The 18800-nt window shown below is 46.2% G+C and overlaps 1 protein-coding gene across 1 annotated transcript in view; it reads left to right on the top strand.

The window, feature by feature from the left end:
* ITPR2 (inositol 1,4,5-trisphosphate receptor type 2) overlaps positions 1–15141 on the top strand; it is a 244615-nt gene extending 229474 nt beyond the window's left edge. Inside the window, exons 56-57 of the mRNA XM_066549543.1 lie at positions 10828–10989; positions 12224–15141. Coding sequence (XP_066405640.1) covers positions 10828–10989; positions 12224–12310 — 249 coding nt within the window. The 3' untranslated portion in view covers positions 12311–15141. The remainder of the gene's footprint in view (positions 1–10827; positions 10990–12223) is intronic.
* Positions 15142–18800: the final 3659 nt, after the last annotated feature.

Genomic DNA, 18800 nt, shown 5'->3' with positions numbered 1-18800 from the left:
CAGGGAAAGGCTACCAAAAAAATGCAGTTCTGCTTCTGACCTCTCACAATGCAGAGGCAGCAAGATTTGGGGGGATTTAGTGCAACATTGGTGTGAGCTTGATTTACAAGGTGCTACAGATATGATGAAGTTACTTGTTTGCTGAATCTATAATGGAAGGAAAAATCCACTGGCCCATATTACTCTGCATGGATAAGTTTCTGAATTTGTGTAACTTTGGTCTCATTGTGCCATTTATCTTTTGGGATCAGCTTTATGAGATTTGTGTCAGGCTTTTCTATTTGGTTGCAGGGCTGCTTTGCAGAATCTTCTCTCTTGTTTGTGTGGTGGATATGTGTATGATAAAAAGCTAAGATTGCATCATCTTTAATAAAAGCAAAGATGTATAGCCTAAAGAAATCAGATTAGTTGTAGAGAAAGAAATCAATCAGGCTGGCAAATTGCATCTGTGGGACAAAGTGCAAAATGTTTGTTTCATACAGTATTTATTGAACAAATTTGTTGAGAAGATGGTTAAAAATGCTCTACAAGAAAAAAAAATAGGAGCCATTTTGTTCAATTTAAATGGCATTGATGTATTTTTTACATCATGAATTCTTGCAATATTACCAAGAACAGTCCCTGATAAAGTACTTTGCACAATTGCCTCACAGGGCATTTTGAGATAAAAGTATATATCGGAGATTATAAAGTGGCTGCATCCAATTTATATATAATGGAACCCACTGCAGCCATCCTCCAAAATTCAATAGATTGGGAATCACATTACACTTCTGTGAGTTTGGGGTAGTAGGAGCTCTAAAGAGCCTCCAAAACAAGCAGGCAGCTTTAAATCATGTTTAATGAACCCTGTGTATTTTATACACATGTGATTAAAATGTTTTGTTTCTGTTTTTCATTTTCCTGGGTGATGCAGAAGGAAAATCCCAAGTTCAGGCCTGTGAAACTGATCATCTGCTTGTTCTCAAGCAAAAATTCAGTTTAACTGAACACAGCAAAGCATTTAAAATGCTGGACTGAAAGAAAACAAAAAAGAAAAAGCAGATCTTTACAGAGGATCCATAATATTTCCTAGGGAAAGCACTAAATGAAAATGCAGTATAGGCAGATAAAGGGTCATGCAGTACCATGGTGGTTTTTTTCTTTTATTCATCTATGCCTGCAGCCTTGAAAACAACCCACAGTAGACACAAACCTGAACAAGTAGAGGGCCCAGTTTTGTCGTTTCCCACCTATTTCCAGAAGGGAATAAAAGTGCAAGTGGATAGGTGGCACCTTGTGTGCTGCAGCCAGACCTGCCATGGGGCCAGTCCTTGGCCATCGTGCCTGCATGGGCAAGGAGCTGTTCTTGCTGTGCAGAGGAAGCCACAGGCAAGCATTTGAGCAGAGCAAGAGGTCAGAGGGCAGGTTGATAGTGCTCAAGCCCATAGGGCTGGAAGGTGGCCATTGCTTGGGGTTGTTTTGTCCAGAGATGCTTCATAGAGGAACTCAAATCTTAATCCTCTCCTCTGAGTGGTACTCAAGTATGTGCATTTATGATCTTCCAGGTCTCTTCCAACCTTAATGATTCCATGATTTTGTGTATGTGTAAGGGGTGTGCATGATTGTATCACTGCTTAAAAATCTGTTCTGTGTGGTGATAGTCAATAATTCTTATTAATTTTCAAAGAAAGTGTTATTCTTTCAGTTGTCCTTTCATACTGCCCCATGTGCAAAATGCATCAGAGTGAAAATGGGCCTGAAGCAGGAACATTCAGATCAAGACTCAAAATGCCTCTGCTCTGGCAGCATCCTAAACCAGAACAATTGCACTGCCATCAGCAGAACCCTGCCTGTGTAAAGCTGAGAACAAGGTCAAGTCCTGAGCCTCTGAAAAATGAGTCTCCAGCTGAGTCTTTGTATTTCCCAAAGATTCTGTTACACCAAATTGAAGCTAAAGCCAGGAAATGGACAGTACTTGCAAAATACAAGGTGACAGGACCAGAGAATTAAAGCTAAATGTGAAAAAATCCCCAAAACATAAATTTCAACAAATACGCTCCTGAATCCTGTGCTTCAAAAGCTAGGAAGCAGAGGTTGTGGCTTGGAGTTTACCATGGAGTTAGACCCTGATCCATTGGATCAAACCAGCAGGCACATTGACAAAAGCAGGTCCAAATTTGTGGTGTCCTCACCAGCTGGTTGGTAGATGTGTGTCTGAGGAGGAGACATCATCTGTGGTCTGGTACTGCAGGGGACGTTTACATTGCAGTGGGATTCATGCCAGTGGCTTTTGTCTGGAGTTCAGCGTCTGGAGTGTGCTGCTGGCGTGTTTTGTGAAGGAAAATCAATATTAAAAGAGGAATGGGAGAAGGGGGGCTCCAGCTTGCTGGTGCAAGCAGTGTGGGAGTGGGAAGGGCAAGGGGCCGGAGAGGCATCGGAATTCTGGTCACTCTAAACAAAGCCAACGGGAAGCAGCGATGTCGCTGTGGGGTCCTGGCCCACAAACCAAGCATGAACTCACTGAAATGCTGGGGGGAGCAGCAGGGGAAGCAGAGGAGGCAGGAACAGGTTTGAGTTGGAGGCATTTTGGTGGCAGAGCTGGGGCTGCATGGGCAGCTCGGCCCCTCTGCTGTGCCAGGAGTGCCCTGGTGGCGCTGGGGGAGCTGAGCCTGTGGGGTTCCAGAGCAGCACCCCGGGCACACCCAGCTGGGAGGGCACAGACAGACCTGCCACATCCCCTGCACACAGGCTGCCCTGGCACTGTGCTGAGCTTCCCACGCCGAGACAGCTGGAACTGAAGCAGAGCCTCCCAGGCTGCCATTACAAGGTCCTTTCTTTAAGGACATGTGCGCTTAATGTCAGAATATTGAAACCATACCCACGTGAACAAAGTTAGTAAGCCAGTGATTCATGGCTGTTTCAAACCTCTATCTAGCCACAGTAAATTCCTGCTCAGTAGTGACAGTCTGTGTCCACATGCAGGCTATGATTTACAGCTCTGTGTTTTGTATCAACAACATCTGTTTAACAAAAGAAGGAAAAAAAAAAGCCAAGAACATTTATTTTCTAACCTCTGTACCAGATGTTTCGTTATGCACAAAGATCCAGGGATTATATCAGAAATAATTTAATTATTTTAAATGAATGATCTGAAGTGTTTTTCCTAAAGTATGTCTCGTAACCACTAACAACATGAAAACATAGGAATGTGGAAAAATAAACTCATGTTTTACACAAATTTATAATTGTATCTATTTTAAGGGCGCAAATATTATGGACCAAATCCTAGCTTTTGATGGTAGTGTTGGGATTCTTGAATATTTGCACAGGACAATATCAATTATCAGGGTTATGAGAAAGATAAGGTGACAGAGAGCAACTGACACAGCGGAAGAAAGCAACAGCTCAGAAATGTGTTGTGGGGAAGGAATGACACCAGGAGCAAAAGTGTCTTCAAGGAGAGCAGTGCTGGGGTGGGACACCAGCTGAGGCTCTCCAAGCACACAGGAGCTGTGCCCTGGCTCTCCCATGAGTCCCCTGAGGTCCCTGCACACCTGCAGATCCCTGGGTCTCACCTGGACAGTGGCTGGAATGTCCCATCTCAGGGACAAAGCTACTTAGTTTGGTTTCTGCTTGCCACCTTCCAGGGCAGAGTTGCTGAAGTGGGATCTCTCCCCTTGTGGCTGCTGCAGCCGAGGTCAGGGTGGCCTTTTCCTCTCTAGGGACACGCTGTGACTCACAGACCTGCTGTTGGCACGTGGCTTGCCCACAACAGCAGTGTGAGAGTACATTCAAACTTATGGAAAAAATTATTTTCATTATTATTTCCATCTTTTGGAGGTAAATGCAAAGTCCCTTAGGTGTGTTGGATAAGCAGAAATATAGATGTGTTTGATAAGCAGAAATATCGTGGTGCTTGTCCTTTACAGAGCTTCAATTTGATTGTCTAAACTGCCCCATAGAGTGTCAGAGAAAATTCTTTGCAATTTGGGGTTTATTATCGTTCCTCACCATAATTTTTGCAGGGGTATCATAAGTGGGAATGCTGATACAGAAACACTGAGACATTTATAACTGCCTGGCCTGGATATCAGTCTTGAAGAACTCGCAATTATTCAGAATTACGGTGGTAGATTCTGTTGCAGCCCTCAAAAACATTCAGCCAAGTTAAAATGAAAGTAAATGCATCAATGACACTGCTAAAGCAGACTGTGGGTCTGTGTTGTGGTTTCAACCTTCTTTCAGGGGGTAACAGGTTTTTCTATTTTTCTGTGAGCTGTGAGAGCTCGTAGCACGTATCAATCCAGTGCAGACCCAGCCAAACCTATTAGTTCTCTTGTTGCATAAAGATTTATCTGTAATTGCCAAGGTTTATTTTTATTTTCTTTGAATTACTGTTCTGGATGCATATAGATGCATAACAATTCCTAATTTCCCTCCCTATATTCTTGTACAGCACAGATTGCTTATCAAATACAGTCTTAGCATTAAAGTGTCAAACAGGATTTGCAGAAAGCTATTTAGGTTTGTAGTTTAGGATGAACATTTATCAAATTGTGGATTAGCTGAATCATGCACTGAACCAAATTATTATTGTCTGTGATTAAATCACAAAGTGGTTATTGCCCTGTGTCATCTAAAGCACGCGATAGCTTAAATCTTGAAAATCCCTTTTTAAGGTGGCTATAGGAGCTACATAATGCTGGACTTTTAGGACCAGACTCGGTCCCTAGACAAAAAAATAATAGCTTTTGAAAGGTCATTTGGACTGATCCCTCTCTGCTTACATGGGCAGCACACTGGGAAAAGAATGGATGGGTTTATTTGCATTTCAGACATACAGAATAGTTCTCAGTAAATAGATCTCTTTGTACCCAGCGCTGAAGTATTTATTCAAGGTGCTGGCCCAGAAAAGGGGAGTGAACTGTTCCTTCTCGTGCCTGAAAGGACAGGGGCTGCCTGATGGTGAGCAGTGATGCCCAGTTTGCTTGCCCTCATGCTGAGGGCACAGAGGGCTGGCAGTGCCACTCCTCAGCCCTGAAGACCATGGGATGACCAGCAGGGTCTCTCCTCAGCACCAGTGCAGCAGAATTTTGCCAACCCAAAGGGGCACTTGAGGGGCTACAGTCTTTCTAAAGAGGCTCAGTCTTCCCAAAGCTGTAGGAAGTTTTTTTGGGGGCTGCTGCTGTGGTTGCTGCCTGCCCACAAAGATGTGTTCTGGCATAGCCCAGCATAGCACGTGAAGATGCCGGTAGCAAACCTTCCTGGTGACTGATGTCCACGCTCCTCTTGTGCACCCTTCAGCAACCATCTAGCTGAGGAGCAAGAGGGTTTCCAGCACCCCTATTTTCTCTGCCTTGCTGTTAGGGCACAGCCCTCCTGATGACAGCCTGGCTGAGTCACCGAGGAGAGAAGGATCCTTGCAGGACTGTGGGCTGGGAGACACAGCGGCCGCTCCCCTGCCCTGGTGCATGCAGCAGGGCAGGTCACAGCCCAGGAGGAGTTGTGAGCAGTAATCACCACTTTTCCTGGTGAACAGAGAGGAGGGAAGTCCTGAAAGGGCTTGTTTTCATGTTGCAACAAGGGGTCACGGGGTGGAAAGGGCTGAGAGTCACTGCATTAGAGCGTGCTGGAGAAGTGAGTCTGGCACAGCTGATGGTGGCGTGGCCCTCGCAGCCGTGGCAGTAGCACCGGCTGGAAGTCTGCATTAGGCTGCCTTTGCTCCTCTACTTCATCCCCCTTGTCCTACTCTTTGACCTATTTTCTCTCACTGTTATCTAGTAATCTATTTTTTAAAGGCTCAGCCCAGTCTTTCCTGCTGGTTGCAGCTGATCCATCTCGCTGCTAGCCTGTGAAACCAGCACCTCCTAAAGAAACATCCCTCTGCCAATTACTCCGAAGGCATGGATTCAGCTCAGCGTGAGAGCTTGATTGAAGCCAGTTGGCTGTGCCAACAGGACAGGGATGGCTCAAGAGAGGCTTCGTACAAAGTACAGAAACTCTAAACAGATTTCTTCAGTCTTTCCTCCATCCATGCTCAAACAAAGCCAGCAAAGCCAGAAAAATGGCAATATTTTACCAAAGAGAGGACTTATCCTACAGCTCTGCCGTCCCCCTGGAATGCCCACAGAAGGGAAGGAGAGAGTTGCATAGAAAACTGCAGGAGGCAGACGCAGACTTCTGCTCTCTGAGCCTGCCTCTCTGAAACGGAGGGTTTGAGGTTTTCCAGCAAGCTCAAGGAGCAAATCCTCTAAGCCCTGTGATTTCTCAGGCATGTGGCCTCACCGTGGGCACCTTGAGTACGTGCACCCAGAGCCCTGCATAGAGTCTGGCCCTGGGGGAGCTGTGCCTGTGGCTGGAGCCCTGCCAGCCGAGGGGAGGACAGAGGGACGAGCACGCTGGATTGCCACACCAATGTCTGCTCTGCTCTGCTCTGCTCGTGTGCAGCCTCTCTGGCCCGCAGCCTTTTGGCTCGCCCCACCTGCCTTTCTTCCCTTTTTTTTCCTTTTCCCCCAGCTGAACTGGCGGAGAGGAGGTTGCAGCTCCTTTCGGTCCCTGCAGCTTTCCTGTCTGGCTGACGCTGTGCCCTGGACACAGATGTCTGCTTCAGTATGGATCCTGTGAGGCACAAGTTACGCTCACGGGAAGAATGTGGAGAGGGAAGATGCTGTGATCGCTAGGTGGGCTGTGAATTGCTGCCGTCCTGTGCAAGAATGAAATAACAATAACAACTAACAACATACTGCCTTAAACAGTGGTTGTTTAGAAAGAAGATTTTGGTACATTTTCACAATTAATTATTTATCCAGGCAGCTACTTCGTTTAAAAGCATCCTGTCCACATAGCTCACCCTCTGTGAGCTCATTAATGCTCGAGCTGTGTCACCTCGGGCTAACCTGGTGGCTGTTGATTGAGTCCCGTGACAGCTGTTTGCAGAGGTTTGCCCTGCTCCCTGCAAGCAGCCTGCCTTCCTCCTCCAAATTGCCTCTCCATTCCAGGCAGGGTTCAAATTTCTGAGTGAACGCTATCCTGGGCAAAATGGTTGGATTTCTGAGAGTAATAGGTAAGGCATGACAGATAACATCCTGCACACCCCCAGGAGTCCTCCTGCATGTTACAGCTTGAAGGTGTTGGTCAAGGTGAATCCTGCACAGAGCCCATAAACATTTAAGTCCCAGAACAAGTGTTTGGGGGTGTACAAACATGTTAATGACCTCCAGTTAATTGGCAAGCAATTACCTTGAAGTAAAAATAGCTTCCCCTTGCTGAGCAGTCACAAGAGCGCGTGTCCCCCTATGAACACTGAAATTTTTGGCCAAGGAGCCTTGTCCAACTTGTCTTCTGGATCCTGGCAGGTCTGTGATCAAAAGTGTGTTGTCCCCAGCACCAACTGCTGTTTGTTTGTGGTAGAGACTCAGCAAACAGAACTGTCTGCCAAAGCTAATTTTCACGCTGCCCTTTAATAAAGTTCTGCAGTTCATAATGCAATGAAAAAGTAAGATCATATTGACTGGCAAAAGCATTTGGTTCAGCAAGGGAAAGTACCTGCTGTGTGCACTATAAAGGAACTATCAGTGAAAGCTAGGTAAGTATTTTTAACCTAAAGACAGCTTGGCAGGCTATAATGTGTCTCCTACCGAATTTCGAATCTTTCTGATCCTTTGCATGACAAAAATACACAGCTGGACTGATTTCATCAGATATGTATTGCAGCTGAGAACCAAGAGGCCTGCACCTAGCACAGCTCTTGGCACTCCAAGTGGGACCCGTGGGCAGATGTTTGACCTGTTGCCTCTCTGCCACCTACAAAAGTCAGCAGCATCTTTTCAGGAGGTCTCCAGCCTATGCAAACCATCAGCTTCTCTTAGAACTTGGATCAAGTCCTTGCTTGATCCTCCACAATACTTTGGGAAAAAAAAGGCCCAGATTTTCCTGATATGTAACCAAACCACACCTGGGTTTCATTCCTGGAAGAGATTGTCACAGCGTTTCTAAGAAGGCAATAACTGGGCACACGTGAATCTGTCGCTGAAGTCCCATGACTCTGGGGCTTGTGGTGGCCGAGATGAGCTGGCACGTGGCGCAGGGTGGTTCCAGCTGCAGAGCCACATCTGCTCCCTGTGCTCCACAGCAGCACGTGAGGTGCTTGCTGCCTGTGCCATCCCTGTCTCCAGCTCTCCAGGCAGTGTAATGTCATGCTGAGGAGGAGGGAAGCAGGTGACTCTGGGAGCCGCAGGACAGCCAGGGTGTCTGGCACAGATTCCTCTGGATGCTGCAGTGGGCTGCAGGGTCAGTCCACAAAAATCTTTCCAAAGCAGCCAGAGGTCTCTGCCTTGTGTCCTGGAGGAGTGAGGGAGTGGCAGATGGAAAAAACAAAACTAGCAAAATGCATTTCACAATCCTGGCAGCAGTACTTGGCAAACAGAGGAGCCACAATGATGGAGTCTCAGATTGCTCTCCCTGTGCAGCCTGGCTTTAGGAACTCTGGCGTTGTTGTGAGGCTTGAAAGGGCTCCTGTTCCCTCCACTGGCTCCTATGGCCTTGCATTTGGTATCCTCAGGTGTTTCAGGCTGGAGGAGCTGTAATGAGTACAGATACCAGAGCTTTCCAGGAAGCATTCAGGTACAAGTGCAGCTCTGTTCACTGTAGCTGCCTTGAATTAAAGTTCTGTGCCTGTAGTGGCAGACAAATTTGCTGGCAAACATTTTGAAAAAAAAAAAAGAAAAAAAGAAGAAGGCATCAATCCAGAAAGGCACTGTGCACAAACTAAGCTTAGTCTAAATGAGTACACCTGTGCTCGACACCAGGCACGTGATGAATGCTCTGCTACATCCTGGCCAAAATAAATTTAAAATGAATATCGGTGTGTACTGGTGTGAGATGAATGCTGGTCTTGTAAGCAGGACCGCATGTGGCAGAAACAGGATCCTCCCGCCCGGCGTGTCAGCTGGGGATATCCACAGGGAGGGTCACGTGCGCTCCTCTCGAGCTCACCAGCAGGGCTGGTGAAAACAGGTTTTGATTTGAATGAGTTATGACCCATTGAAAATGGCATCATGTGTAACCACAGTAAATTGTCATAATGAGATCACGAGGCTGGAGAAGTGAGCGGCGAGCAAAGAGGCCACGTTCCACCAGCGCCCGCAGCTGCCAGCCCGGGGCTGCAGAATGCAACCCGGGGACACGCTCCTGCTCCCTGGGCATCTTTGGGGATTTAGGGACAGGACCAGGGCTTGCACAGCCAGGCAAAAACCCATCGGCAGTTTTGAGTTAAAAAGAAGAAAAAAAGCTAAAATTCATACAGCTTTACATCTAGAGTCTTATCCAGAGTAACAGAGGGGACTGGGCTAACACAAAGAATGGACAAACATGAGTACTGTTAGTGCTGCCGTGTTCACTGAGGCTTAGCCTAGATGTTTCTAAATCATACTGCTGTAGGAAGGAAGGGTTTGGTGGACAGAGCACTACAGAGGTGAAAGGAAATCCTCCTGGAAGCACAATAAAAGCCTTGGTGTATCCCAAGTTCACAGTTCTGCCAGACCAGCCCTCCTGAACCCTGCTCAGGCATGGCTGCCCTGGGCTGCCCAGCTGTAGATGCTGCAGAATCATCACTGCCTTCTCTATTTTCACAGGAAAGATAGAGGCAAAGTCTAAAACTCTGATCAGTTTGATGGACTTAAAGTTTTACCAAATACCTGGACAACATAAGTAGTAGAGCTCCTGCCTTCCAGGTGTATTGTAGGTGGACTTTTGGCAAGAGCTCCTTTCCATTCCTCCCGACACTGTGCTATTTGTGTGGGGCCATTCACAGCTCAGGGGACTGGAAGAAACACACTCATTCTGCTTCTCTTCTCAAGTTATCAAGTGCACGTGGCCCAGCCACATTCCTCCCGCTGCCCGCGAGGCACAGGGCAGAGGTGTGTGCATGCTGCCCACTGCAGGACCTGCTCTGTTCCCTTGGTCTCAGGGCAAACCAGGCTGCTTTCCACGTGGCTGCCACTCCTCTAGTCTTGCACCCTTCTGTCTCCTCCATCTGTTAAGCTCTGCACACAAATATCTGTGCCCCTGAGCCATGGAGCCATTCGGGCTCATGCGGATATGCAGCACCTTCCTGACTCATATCGTCTCTTTACAGTGGTTTGGTCATGGCTGAATTCATAGCCTGAGTCCATGGATAAAGAAACACCCAGCTCAGTGCTGTTCCATGCAGTGCAGGTTAGCCCTCGGCCCTGGGGTTGTGCTTGCATTTATCCAAGATGCACAGTCTGAACAGCACATTGAAGCCTAAGCCATTCCCAGGACCCCACATCTCCTGTTGTGGGCAGCTGGCTCCAGGTCCTTCTGCTCTTCCAGTAGAAGTGCTTGAGGCTGATCTGGAAGGCTCTAGTCTTGTTTCCCTGGTGTTGCCTTGCTGACATTGCTGCAAGGACAGCCGAAAGAGATGGAGACCAGCCAAGCTGAAGAGACACAGGGGAAATGTGTCCCTGCATACATTACTTAAAAGCAAAGCACGGGGAGCACTGAGGATTTCCTGGTGTACCAGAGGCGTCTTCCCAGTGGGGGCATGTCTGCTTGCCACAGGTGAATGTGCCAACTCTGCCCATGCTGCAGTGCAGGTACAGCTGTGGGGAACCCAGATTTTCCAGTTGATACCTTCTCTGTAGCTAATGAGAACCAAAAATAAAACTGCTCGTTTGAAGTACTTTCTGAATTTACTGCTTAAGCTGACTTGCTGTGTGTCATCCATTGAGCAGAAGTCCTTCTGAGCTTTCATTCTTTAGTCTCAGCTTAGTAGCCCTGCATAAACCCCTACTAACATGCCTTATTTTTCTAATACCCATGTAGGAGAAGAATTTGGACTGGTTCCCTCGGATGAGAGCCATGTCTCTGGTTAGCAATGAAGGTGACAGTGAGCAAAATGAAATCAGGAACCTGCAGGAGAGGCTGGAGTCAACCATGAGCCTTGTGAAACAGCTTTCCAGTCAGCTGGCTGAGCTCAAGGAACAGGTAAGTGCCCTGTGTGGGTAGCAAAGTGAGCACGTGTGGGTGAAGGCGCTGCCTTCCATCACGTCGCAGTCAGGACAGTGTTACAAAAGAGACTTTTGTCTCGGGAAGGTTTTAACTTTCCCTCCAGCAAGCTTTCTGGGTAGATACACTGATAAGGGTTTGGAGTGAAATTGTACTCTGTTAGCAACAGCAGAGATCAGGTAAGGAGAAAACTCTGGAGGGGAATTAGTCATTAAATGCTCCTGGTGAGTGTGCAAGGACAGAGGGGAAACTGCAGAAGGGATGAGGGGCTGCATAACCTGGCAGTGAAAGCAATGTAGTGTCAGGAATAGCTGCATACTGATGGGAGCCTGGAGGGAAAAAAGCCTTCTGTGTCCTGCCTTTGGGTTTTTCCCCCTCTGAGAACATCAACAGTGCCCTTGTGAAAACAATTTGCAGAGCCTGTTGCTTTGCTTGTGTCACCCTTGTGCTGGTGCCTCTCCTGCAGCTCCCTCTGCTCTCCCTTATGGAGCACAAGCTGCTGGCCTCCCTTAAAGCCTCCCTTAAAGCCCTGCTCCTGCCCACATCACCTGTCTGCTGCGTTTGCTCTCCCTTCAGGATCAAAAGGCCAGCTCCTTTTTTTGCTACAGGTGCTGGTCACCTCTGCTTTGCTCATTACAGTTTCAGAAAAGCATCTGTGTGTTTTCTTTATGGGAAGCCCTTCAGTGGCATCAACAGAGTTATCTAATTATTCCCCTTCAAATCCCTCCTTAAAACTTTTCCCTGTGAAAAACCCAACAAAGGTTTAGGCTGGATGTGCTGAGACCATTGCTCATTGTGCTTACCCACAACATCCTGGTGGGATTTTTTTCATCCCCCTCTGGCTGAATCTGTTCTCTCCTGGCTTAAATTTAAACCCTGTGTGGCCGGGGCCATGTTTTCCTTCTGTGATTCTACAGCACCAAGTGCAAACGCTGACCCTCTGCAGGGCTACAGAACACAATAGCAGCACAAATAATACTCTGTAAGACCGGCTGGGGGATAAGAATAATGTGTAAATGAGAATAAAACGTCCATACTTTGCAGGAAACAGATCTCCCACTTCAAAGACATCCCTTACTTGTAATTTTCTGTGCTGAAGAAAAGAATTCCACTCCCTGTTGTTTTGCTTATATGTATCTTGCTCTGTGACTGCTAAATAATAGTAAAAAGAAAAAAAAATCTCAACTCGTCTCTCTCTGCCTTTCCACCTTAGATGACAGAACAAAGGAAGAATAAGCAGAGGCTGGGCTTTCTTGGATCAAACACACCCCATGTGAATCATCACATGCCACCACCCTGATACCACGGGGAGAAGCCGTGACTAGCCTTTCATCAGTATTCCTGCTTTATTATAGAATAAAAAACTGAGATTGAGAGGAGTGAACAGTGCCTATTGTTACAAAGTTAAAAACAACCAAGTGCCAAGATGTTAAGTGGTTTAGCTCTGGGAACAATTTGTAGCTGTTTTTCATGGTTGAGAGGGACCACAACCTAGAATGTGAGCGATACAAGGCAGCTCGTTTGTATTCCGTGCGCTCGGCTCGGGCTCCAGGGCTGCCTGGGACGCAGGCTGGGACACAGGCTGGGACACAGGCTGGGACAGCACTTGGCCACATCCTGGGAGCCCCTTTCTCCCCGGAGCACCGGGAGGAGCGAGCTGAGCAGAAGAAGGAGAGGTGTTTATTGAGGCAAGCACGACAGCCTGGCTCAGAATCAATAGGTCGTCTCCGGCTCACTTGCCAAATAGCAACATTAGTCATATTTGCTTGGCATTTACTATTTTCTAATTACCAAAAATATGTCAGTCCGTAAGCGGTGATGTTGCTTCAAGTAACTTCTACTAGGAGGGAAAGGGGAGAAACCTCAAAAGACTGGAGGAAGGAAAAAAATAAAAGGAAAAAATAGAAAAAGTTGCAAAGAGATACATTAACGCTTTTGAATTTTAGCTGTCACCATGCAATTTCTTATTTATAACATGGAGCACAATGGATCTACAGCTGTGGGAATGTTATGCACATAATACTGACAACATAACTGGAAGTGATTTCTTTCTCCTGGCTTCAGATGTTCTTGATTATTGTGGCCGTGAGGTTTCACATACTGAGGAGTTAAACTGTGTTTTAAATTCAAGTTCCAATGGAGGATTCAGGGGAAAAAAATTATACCTGTAGTTTGAAGTGTGTATGGGATTTTATTTTTTACAAAAAAGCTTAGAAATGTCTTTCTGTACAGAAATGTAATGGTGTCATTACCTTCCATAAACTCACCTTCAGCAAGAGTTGATTTGAGTAAATAAACACCAAATTCTGCCAGCTTTCCTCTGAGCTACAGATCATGGGTTGATGGTTTTTGCCTGCCCTTCCCACTTCTAGGGGTTTGCAGGGAAGCCTGGTGGGGAACAGGGGCTCCTCCCAGCTCTCAGCCCTACAAAAGGCAGCAGCTAAGTCACCAGTGCAGGTTTATGCTCTATCCTGTATTGCTTTGGATGGCTTGAAAGAAAAGTTACAGGGTTTCCACAGAGCCCTAGGGGACTCTTTTGTCTTTTAGGAAAAAAATTGAGAGGCACAAATGGGAGTTGTGTCCTCAGTTTGCTTTCATTTTCAGTGGGTTTTGGTTACCAGATTGTCTCACATTTGAAAATGCACCTCTTGTTACATGGAGTCACTTTTTAAACCAAAGTATTTTTGCAATGATTTGCCCCTGTAAAATTTTCATTTTGTTATAAAAGCCATTTTGATCAAAGGAAAAAATATTATTGGTGTAAATATTTTCCAGTTTCTTCCTGGAGAAATGCTGTTGTCCTGGTTAAGGCACTATTCAAACCAACAGGTCTAGAGTAAAGGGAAGGAAGAGGTATTTCACTCTCTTTATCCCAAATTCAGACCAGTTTTTGAAGCTACTTTTTTTTTACATTTTTTGTGGCAGTGATGTGGCTGAGATAAAAGGAATATATTGTAGCAACATACTTATATCTTCTACCACTAAAACATCTCCCATTGGCTTCAATTGTGTCCTTCAAAAATAGTGTAGAAATCAGAGGTTTGTGTATTTTACTGGAATAAAATCTCTTTCTGTTGGCATTAGTTCCAGAGAGCACCCTGGTTGTGAGAGGTGATGGCCAAAGGAGCTGCCCACAAGCACAAAGTCAGCAGTAAGTTGGTAGGGACTCAGACCCCGTAGCTGTATTAATTCAAATTAGTTCATACAGTTAATCAGATCTACTCACAGCTTCTGTTGCAACAGCAATTTCTTTTTCTCACAAGTGTGGTTCTAAAACACAAAGCACAGTTCAATTTTAAGTTAAACTCTCATTATTTATTGGGGGGTGTGTGGTTGGCTAATACTGGAATGGGTTGGCACTTTTCTTGTTTACACTCAGAAAAAGCAGCTGCACGTCAGGGGAGGCTTCTGCTGCTGGAGCTGGAAGAACTTGAGGCTGGATGGGTTTGTGCCCGAGCTCAGGGCTGCAGGAGGGTGCTGCTGGTGCTCCCTCTGGTTCACACCCAGCCCACATCCCCTGGGGCTCAGGAGCCCAGCTCCTGCTCTTCAGAAGGGAGAGTTACAGCATCAAAATCAGAGAACAGATGCTGGTTCACCTTGGCCATGGTGCCTTTCTGCTGTTCACAGCTTCCCAGAGAGACCTCCATAATCAGTAACAGTAGGTGATGCTACTTGCACAGACTGTAAATATATTTCACTGAGAATTTCAACATCTTTGCTGTTTCTGTCAAAACTTAGGCCCTGCCCTGCTCTCATCCATGTGAGCAATCTGTACACTCACACGTGATAAGGCAAACAGGAGGCCTTGCATGGATAATGGTTGCAGGGCCAGGCCCCAAGACTTAAAAGATTGTGAAATATCCCCATGAATGAGTTTATAACAAAAATCATTGTTTTATACATATATTTATGTGTATATCTTTGTTTAATGCAGCTGGGGTAACCTTTTCCTAGGCAAGTATCATTTACCTTACCTATTTATATGAAATGATTGCAATGAAGTTAAAACTTCTAAGAGCTTTTAATGCCTTAGAGACATTTATAATTATAAGCTCCTTGACAGTTAAAACCTACTTAAGTGAACGTGTCCATTGCTGCTGAATGTAACTTTTAATAAAATGTGTCATTTTATATATGTCTGTCTCATTCTTGGGGCTAAGGCTGGGGGGAGATGTGTGTTCTGGTTTGGGAGGAGCAGGCTGGGTGGGGGCCCAGGCTGTGGGTGTGCACCCATTCCTTCAGCCCTGAATGGATGGAGGCTGAATGCAGCAAGGAAAGCAAGAATTTGGGTTATTTCAGGTGCAGATTGCTCCATGGATCCAGGCATGCTGCTCTTCCCAGAGGTTGGGTGGCAGCTGGCTGTAGGATTTGCTGGAATGCTCTGAGGCCAGGGGAGCCCTGGGTGCAGGTGGGCAGAGCCAGGGATGGTGATGGGTCAAGTGTTACAGGGATGAGCACAGAGCCTCAGGGTTCTTTTCCAACCTTTATGATTCTGCAGTACTGTCATGCAGGCTTTTCTGTGCGAGCTTATTTTGCACATTTTTGTCCTCTCTTTTTTAAAATGTTTTTAGTGTAACTCTTTCAGGTAGCACATTGAGAGAGAGATCAAGGGCTCTCCCCACTTCTCTGGGTGAAAGAATTGAGAAAGACAAATTGTGTCTCTCAGCTTGGGCTAAGGAAATCTGTGGTCTTGTGAAAAATGGAAGAGCCTTCCCTACAAACCTGTGGTCAATAAACTACATCATATAAGTCCTTTTTTTTCCTTTTTCCCAGCTGTTTTTTTTTCACAAATAGTCAATATTAATGAGGAAAAATATAAGGCTTCTTCTTAGTGAGAAAAAGTCTGCTAATTAATTAGTAAGAAAAATCCTATTAAATGGAGCATGCTGTTTCTCCTGAGCACTCATTCCACCAACTTGCTGAGATTTTGAGTAGAATTAACTTTCTTTTCTATTCTCTGGTATGATTTTAAGGCTAAATAGAAAGGATCTTATTTACTACTAGGTTTGTTAGATGGTTTTGCAAAAAGGATATCCTAAGAGAAAATGGGGTTTCATGCAGCAAGCTTTCAACCTAAGATTTCAGTCAAAACGCCCCCAAACCAGCATTAAGCTTCTAAGCTCAAAGGGGAGCAGTTTCACATGCAGGACTGAGAACCTAATGCCAAGGCTTTTCTTTTTCCAAATGTTTGCCCCCAAGGCACATTTTAATTCAAGAGGTGTTTCAGGGAGCAAACCTCTCCCTCGGCACTGGCTCGCTCTGTTCTGGCCTGCAAGTGAATTCTGCTCCTCCCTTTCCACCATTGCTGCTGCTGCTGTGACAAAAGCATCTGCAGGCAAGGATGTTTTCTTTGGAAAGCACGTGCTTATCTTCTGGGGAAGGCTGCCAAGTTCATTTTTGAGGGGAGAAGGCTGAGATTTAAGGCTGCTAACCTCTTTGCTGCCCTGGGATGCCCACAGGAGCACAACTCCTGCCTGCAGGTGTCCATGCTGAACATCCTGAATTTGCACAGAATCATTCAAAATGCCTCAAAAGGAGCTCAGGCTGTGGGGGTTTGAAATGTGCAGCACTGTATTGCTACCATAAACTCACATTTGCCCACTCTATTTATATGCTGCACTGTTTCAGGCTGGCGAAGGAAGCTGCAAGGCAGAATACAAGCAGCCTTTCTAACTTTCCTATTCCCACGTTTTTCTCTTGCTGCAAACAGCCAAGAGTTAACTTTCTTTTTGTACTGGAAGTTTCTTTCTCCATGTCTCCACCTTTGTCTGCTGCCCCTCAGGTAAGGTGAGACCTGGGCATGTCCTGGACCACAGGGTTTGCTGATTAACCAAAGCAATAAGCTAAAATGTGTAGGAGCATGGTGTTCTTATGACTTAATAATTTCTTTAAATGTTGTAGATCATCAACATCCAATATCTGACTCAATGTAAGCAGGAGGTTTTCCTTTTCTTGAGGTAAATCATTGCAGAGTCTCCATCCCCTGGTGGAGCAGCCATGTGGCCTTTGCCAAGGCAGCCTACACCCCTGTGCAAGGCTGTGGGGTCAGCCCAGCCACTGCTTTGGGTGGGCTGTGTCACCATTCAGATTTCATCCAGATGGCAAGAGCAGTGGGGGGATCCAATTACAGCCCAAAGGCCCAAATTCCCTTTATAAGTAACTCCCTTCTGGCCCCCAAAATCTGCAACATTTATAGGTTTTGTTCCCAGTAACACTGAGCTGCCACAAAAACTGTGGATTTTGGGCACATCCTCAGTGTTTCCTGTAATGGCCTTCAACTGGGATATGTCAATCTGAATTTCACAATCCTCTCCTAGGAGCACCAAAGATATAAGGATATTTTTCCTTGCTTTTCCTTACCAAAGACATAAGGATATTTTTCCTTGCTTCTTCTTCCCTGCCCTGCCAGTATTACAGGATGAAACACCCAGGACCTGTGTTAACTCAGTCCCTGCTGTAGAGACCCGCAGTTGTGTCCAGCAGAGCACAAGACAACCCAGAAACAGGGTTTAAAAAATCCATTTTCAGTCTTGAGTGTTGGATGATAGAAGTTGGCTCAGACTTTATAGTATTTTTTTTTTCAAGTCACCTTTTGCTGGCTTTGAGGTTGGGTCTGGCCCATTTGCAGCCCTCTGGGGAGCAGCAGCGGCGGCTTTGTCTGGCACAAAAGCTCCCACCCCAATTTGATAAAGCCAGCAGAATTCCTGGTGCTTCCAAAACCCCTCCCAGCCCTTCATCTTTCTGTTCTAGGAGCTGAGGTGTTTGTGCTGTGTGTGACTGTGTGTGGTTTGCACACACAGCCCAGTCTGAGGGTATTTGGGAACACTGGAACAGGAACGGGACAGCTTGGCTGCGGCCCTAAACAAGCAAAGCTGGTGTGAGCGCTGCCCTCCCGTGAGAAATGCAAATCCTGCTGCCTGTGGAGGAGGCAGGAGAGGAGATTTTGGTCCCTGGAGCTGTCATGGCTCTTCCTATGCAGGTGTAAACATCTGTCCAGGTTCCTGGTTGGCAGCTGGGATGTGGGAAGATGCTAGCAGGGTATTGTGCACCTGGCCCCACACTGTGAGAGTTGTCAACATGATGTGTTACAATGCAGAGAAAGAAAGGGAAGGAAGAAAGTTCAAGGGAAGGTCTTAAGGGTACAAGAAAATGTTGTCAAGGATGATTTTACTGGTGGGATTACTAAAAGTTTGCTTTTGAGTTACTGTGAATAACTGGTGTTACCAGAAGCTGGCTGTCCATGTCTTTGTCAATCTTGAGTGCCTTTTCAGAAGAGAGCACTCACTGGTCCACTGAAACCCCTATTGCTTGGGGTCCTTGTTCTATGAACTCTGGGGTTTTTTTGTGAGTTTGTCCACAGCACCTCACTTGGGATGAGTGCTCTCTTACATGAGCTCTAAATAAATACAGAAATATAAACCAAGCTGGAAATTTACTGAGTACAAGCTGTCTTGCAAAATTGCCTGCGTTTCCTGGCTCTGGATGGGTTGGAAATACCACAAGACTCCCTTCTCTCAGAGTAACGTGATACTTCTGCTTCCGGGCTCAGCGCAGAGCGGGAGGTGGAAGCGTGTTCAAGAGAGGAAAAAGAAAAGCAAAAGCAAATTATAATCATGCTCATTTTTAACATGGCAAAATCAAACTCCCAATTAGAATGCTTGAAGTGGCCACTATGATCATCTACTCAAAAGTCTCGTGCAGTGCAGGGGGTAGAGTTCTATCCATCTGCTCCTCTGTGGCACAGAGCTGGAAATGGGAGCTAACCTGGCCTGGAAGTCTCCATGGGCAGA

Source organism: Molothrus aeneus, chromosome 5 (genome assembly GCF_037042795.1).
Source record: "Molothrus aeneus isolate 106 chromosome 5, BPBGC_Maene_1.0, whole genome shotgun sequence".
Taxonomy (NCBI): Eukaryota; Metazoa; Chordata; class Aves; order Passeriformes; family Icteridae; genus Molothrus; species Molothrus aeneus.
This window is presented reverse-complemented; position numbering and strand designations above follow the sequence as displayed.